This window comes from Xyrauchen texanus, chromosome 31 (genome assembly GCF_025860055.1).
Source record: "Xyrauchen texanus isolate HMW12.3.18 chromosome 31, RBS_HiC_50CHRs, whole genome shotgun sequence".
Classification (NCBI taxonomy): Eukaryota; Metazoa; Chordata; class Actinopteri; order Cypriniformes; family Catostomidae; genus Xyrauchen; species Xyrauchen texanus.
This window is the reverse complement of record NC_068306.1, coordinates 37,771,329-37,777,328: the sequence shown is the minus strand read 5'-3', so window position 1 is coordinate 37,777,328 and position 6,000 is coordinate 37,771,329. Positions and strand designations below refer to the sequence as shown.

Below are 6,000 nucleotides of genomic sequence, written 5' to 3'. Positions count from 1 at the left end.
GATTGTAATACGAATTTTTAGAAATAATTTAAAAAGATTGGCTTGAATTTTCCCTTTAATAGTTTTAGAGCTGATCCTAGCCAGAAAATAAAATCAATGAATAAAAATGTTTTTAAAGATTTTTTTTTTTCCAGGCCTTGAAATCACAATATTTTCAGATTTCCATGACCACGGGAACCATGTTTCTTTGTTGAATCTGAATCAACATTCTCAACTACTGTGAGAAGAACCAAAAGTAATCCCTTACCACCATGTGTTGACAGATTATTTTACACACCAATAGCTTTTAGTATCAAAGAATATTAAGCAGCTACAGGCCCTGAAATGGCTTAATGTAATAGTTCACCCAAAAATGAAAATCTCAATTTATTCACCCTCATGCCATTCCAGATGTGTATGACTTTCTTTCTGCTGCAAAATTAATTTTTAAATGAATATTTCAGCTCTGTAGGTCCATATGATGCAAGTGAAAGGTGAACTTTAAAGCTCCAAAAATCACAAAGGCAGCATAAAATATTCCATAAAATGACTCCAGTGGTTAAATCTATTTCATTTGCATTGTATGGACCTACATAGCTTAGATATTCTTCTGAGAATCTTCATTTGTGTTCAGCAGATGAATGAAAGTCATACACATCTGGGATGGTATGAGGGTGAATAAATTATGAGATCATTTTCATGTTTGGGTAAAATATCCCTTTAATTTCCCCATAGCTACAATTTGTAGATCTTGTAAGGTCATACAATTACAAAGTAAAAGGTTTAATAAAACTCTGCAGTACACAAAAAAGGAGCAACTTCCACCTTTATTTTTGAACTGGTACCCTTTATACAGACATTGGACCATCATAAGTTATGCCAGCATTCCTACAAAGGCATGCCATTTTTGTTGGCATTTGTTTGGTTCAGAACAGTTTTACAGCCTGTCCACTGCATTTATAATTTGTCTGGAGGAAAGAAACCAAAGCTGACAAGGAAGTGAGGAATTACGTCTAATATTTTATGGTCATGGTGGTCTGGATCAGTTTTGGATATGGCACACACCTTTTGGTCCACAGACATTTTCAAGAATTCAGTTTTGTCTTTAATTAAAAAAAAATAAAATAAAACTTTAACACGGTTGCCCAATCCTCTCATCTCATTTTAAACCGAATGAAGATTTTCATATCATATGGCAATACTGGGCAGAGTTGAAGAATTCACAAGAAGTAGTCGGGGGTTCGGCGGGTGACGTGCGGCTCTCCTCGGCGAGGGGCTGGATCAAACTGAAGGCTGAAAAAAAAAAAAAAAAAAAAAGAAATCACAAACACCAAATCACTCACATTAAATTGTTATGGATGTAACAAACATTTAAAGAACATTAAAGAAACTTTTCAATGAACTTACAAGGAGTACTTCAGAGTGTCATCAAGCTCCATGATAGCTGCCTGGTTACCACAGCGGTAACAGTAGTTAGGCGCACTAAAAATTGTAACCACATTGCGATCATGGCACCAGTTGTAACCCTAGAGGACAAAACGTAAAGATTTATATAAAAAAAAAACACTCCCAAACATTCAAGAGAATGTTTTGTGGATTTTAGTCCATGTCTGTTAAAAAATTACTTAAGCAGACATAAAAATTCTACGTTTGCAGTCGCTTACATGAAATAAAATGCTGATGATTCATCTTGTCCATAGTTGGGGTGTATACAAAACCAAGCAGCAAATGAAGGTTTATGGCCATTTATGACCATGACAAATTAAAGGATACTGGCTATTTAAAGATCAATGACAAATAAAATAATATACGAAAAATCATTCAAAAATCTCTTAAAACATGTACATTTTGTAGAAATGTAATCATGTGTGTCCATGTTGGTTTTACAAGTTCAGACAAAATCTATTAAAGCCTTCATTTCTTTAGATATTAAATGGATTTAAAAAAAATGTCATGTGGTGTACCCAAGTAAAAGGTATTCAAATACTTTCCTTGCACCTTGAATACACAAGTATGCACAACTTAATCATTGATTTAAAAAAAAAAAGTTTCCTAAATTTTTTTTTTTTTTACAAATATATGAGCGAGAGAGAGTTAGAGAGAGGGAGATCGATAGATAAGTGCATTCATAAAGTCTTCAGAATTACATTTTGTTGCGTTGCAGCCTTAAGCTAAAAAGCTTTATAAAAAATATATATATACACACATATATATATATATATATATATATATATATATATATATATATATATATATATATACATACATACATACATACATACATACATACACATTTGTTTTCTTCATACAGTTCAGCTTTTAATGAGACTTTCTTTTTTCCACAGTCACGCCACATAAAACTTTTATTTTATTTTAAGTCCAAGAGGTGCATTGAAATATGCGTTGAATTGTTGTGTAAATTGCATTTGTAATGCATTTAATAATTTTATAGATCTGGTCCAAAAAAATTAAATAATAATTGACCATTAAAGCAAAAGGAGTGAGCCCTTCAATATGACCTACCCCAACTTCCTGTCGTAGCACACGTATGTCCATATTAAGGGATGTGCAAAATGACACATTTCACTGATGTTTAAACCAACATTTTTAGTAGATGATTAGGCTAAAAAGAAACCGCCAGAAAAGCAAAAAAAGTTTAGGAGACCCATTTAAAATACGTAATATATTCCACACTAATTTCTACTTGCACGTATTCACCTTTAGCAAACACTAGGAGTGGAACAGTTCTCAAAAAAAAAAAAAAAAAAAAAAAAACAACATACGGTTCGCCATCCACGGTTCGTAAGCACTGGCACCCGGGTTCACCTCAAGTTTAATGACGCTCCTGGAGCACAAGGTTTGGTGAAAACCGCGTTGCACCTGAACGCTTCGCCTGTGTTTCACGCGAGTCAACTTGATGACATCACAGTTCTACACCCATTGTGTGTAGTTGAAAATGGCAAGTGGAGAAAACGAACCACTGATAAAGCCCCACAGGTTTAAACCTGTGTTTACCAAATATTTGAATAATTTTATATAGATCTGAACCAAAATAATAATAATAATAATAATAATAATAATTCACCAAATTGAGCAAAAGGATGTCAATATGTCCAACCAACTTCCGGTTTCATTAAAAGTACAGTTCACCCAAAAATGAAAATACTCTCAACATTTACTCACCCTTATGCAATCCCTGATGTGCATGACTTTCTTCTGCAGAACACAAACAAGAATATTTCTGTTCTCAAGGCCAATACAATGCAAGTGAAGTGATATAATCAGAAGCAATATAATTGGTGTACGCGAGAAACGGATCAATATTTCAGACCTTTTGGTTTATAAATCTCCACTTTCACAACGGAAAGTTAAAGTTGAGATTTAGAGTAAAAGGACTTAAATATTGATCTGTTTCTCACTTACACCAATTATATTGCTTCTGAAGATATAGATTTAACCACTGGAGTCTTATGGATTACTTTTATGCTGTCTTAATGTGATTTTTGGAGCTATAAAAAGTCTGTTCACCATTCACTTGCATTGTGAGGACCTGCAGAACTGAAATATTCTTCTAAAAATCATTGTGTTCTGCAGAAGAAAGAAAGTCATGCACATTGGGGATGGCATGAGGGTGAGTAAATGAGAGAATTTTCATTTTTGGGTGAACCATCCCATTAACAGGAAGTATGTTAATGGAGTAAAGAAAATTGAACTTATCAAGCCATTTAAAAGGGTCTTTAAATGGAAAATAATTACATGTTTTTTGTTTGGCAGCACTACAAATCTATAACAGAAATCAATGTGAGGAAGTGATTGTGGTTGAGAGTCAAGAGTTTCTCCAGTGAACTCACTTCCATCACTAGCTGATGAGCTCTAGAAACCAGGGTAAGGCCGTTTGCATGGTTGAACGTCTCAGATATGTCCTGCCCAAAGGTGTAGCCTGCACCTCTAGGAGAAATACCCCAACCACCACGGTCATCTGGGTCTGACCACAACAAATCACACATGGGTCCCTGAGGAAAATCGAAGACAGCAAGAGCAGTCAGCATTTATTGAGCTTTAATAAGCATTTATGTACAACTGCATTCAATTGAGCCAACGGCAGACAGAAAATTAAGCTCACATCTACTGCTAGTATGCTGTTAAAACAGCCACTTGATAAGAAAAAAACCGTAAGACCAGAACAGGAAATGTTCAATACCTCATGAGGAACTTCCTGTAAACGATCCAGCGCTCTGATGTGATCAAGCGTGTCTATGGACGGTGACAATCCTCCATGAAGACAGAATATCTGCAAAACAAAAGTAAGGTGATCAAAAATACAGCCCTGAATTCAATCTATTTAAAGGTGCATTCACGTAATGTGGGAAGTACCGTAATTAAGCCGGAGTCACACTAGCAGACACCGAACAACTCTATATTGGCAGAGGGTGTCACAAATGCAGACTGTTTTGCTGAGCTCTTGCTCTCTTCAGTCGGAGGTATGACACACTTGCCGAATAAGAATGGAGATGGGGTGACAAACGTACCAAATCACCACAACTGTCGTATTTCCTTAGGGCTGCCGGTAAGAGGGGACAACTGGGCCTTTTGTCCCGGGCCAGGACTGGAGAGGGCCCACAGAAATCATATACCATATTGTAGAGCGCATCTAAATGCATGCAGCAGGAGACGCGGTTACCAATACTGAGAAGTTGGGTAGTACACATTTCATGGGATAACTGACTGGAGGGGGGCATGCAGAATATGTTTTGTACCAGGTGCAAGAATTTCTAACTGCAGCCCTGGGTTTCCTGTCTCGTGTAGTTCACCAAAATAACAACAGGAGTACCATGTGAGCATAAAATAGAGATTTGTGATGCATTTAAAATACTTCATATATTTCCAAATCCGATGCTAAATTCTGCTGAAAAGGGGGATTTAACTCTACGTTCTTGCCTTGCATTATGATCATTGTACATTAAAAATTTACACGCATTCACCTTTAGCGAACACTAGGAGAGGAACAGTTCTCTGTTTAAAAAAAAAAACTAACCGTACGGTTCGCCACCCACGGTTTGCAAGCACTGGCACCCGGGTTCACCTGAAGTTTAATGACATATCTGGAGCACAAGGTTTGGTGAAGAAAAAGCATCAAACAGACACATTACAACCTCCACTAATGCACCTGAATGGATACGCAAAAAACTTTGACAAAACAGGCACTGTTTGCAGACGTCGCTCAGTGCGAGAGCCTGAGTACTGGTAAGTGTACTGGTAATATACTTTGTTAATAATGCACGTGAGGGTTTTAAAACGTGCACCGAAGTTCTTCCCGTTTCCTCACGGGGCTTTAATCTATCGCAAGCGTATAGAGAAACAATATGCTTTGATTAAAGCCATTAAAATGCAGTTATAGTAATACATGATTAATCATTTAGGCTGACATCACCTATGTGAGAGAGATATACACACACACACACACACACACACCCTCTTAAATAAGATAATTAATCCATGTGCCTTATTTAGCTCACATTTAGTTCCAACTCTGACTCGCATTTGTCCTTGTATCTCCTCGAGTATTACATTTTGTAATCATTTGAGCCATGAGTGTGTTAGATTAGTTTTTATTTAAATCGACATCATTCTGAAGGCTGGAGCACATCTCCATCAACACCTCCCATTTCTTTTTTAGTTCTTCCAGCTCATCTTCCAAAGCTTTTCTTTTAAGTCCACATGTGGCACCCTCTCTCTTCATCAAGGTAGATACTGTATATGGTCCTTGTTGAGGCTACATTGTTAACCGCAGAAATCAGTTTATTTTTAAGTATGGGGCAAGTCCACATATTAAAATGCAGCTGGTTTTGTCCTTTCCGCAGGTGAAATATTTGGCTCTTTGCAAATCAGGAAACATTCCCTGGAACAACTCAGAAACACCTTCATTTGATGCGTATGAGTGTTGCTGCACGCTCTGGTGTCTGAAACGCCTGCCTGCACCTCTGCCTGCAGAGTCGCATTCAAACCAAACGCTGCTCAAAG

General features: G+C 36.8%; 1 protein-coding gene across 1 annotated transcript in view; it reads right to left on the bottom strand.

The window, feature by feature from the left end:
- Nucleotides 1-664: 664 nt before the first annotated feature.
- The window catches only part of LOC127624936 (serine/threonine-protein phosphatase 2A catalytic subunit alpha isoform), a 28,957-nt gene continuing 23,621 nt past the window's right edge, over nt 665-6,000 (bottom strand). Inside the window, exons 4-7 of the mRNA XM_052099858.1 lie at nt 4,181-4,270; nt 3,831-3,992; nt 1,387-1,505; nt 665-1,272 (exon numbers count right to left, since the gene is read on the bottom strand). Coding sequence (XP_051955818.1) covers nt 1,200-1,272; nt 1,387-1,505; nt 3,831-3,992; nt 4,181-4,270 — 444 coding nt within the window. The 3' untranslated portion in view covers nt 665-1,199. The remainder of the gene's footprint in view (nt 1,273-1,386; nt 1,506-3,830; nt 3,993-4,180; nt 4,271-6,000) is intronic.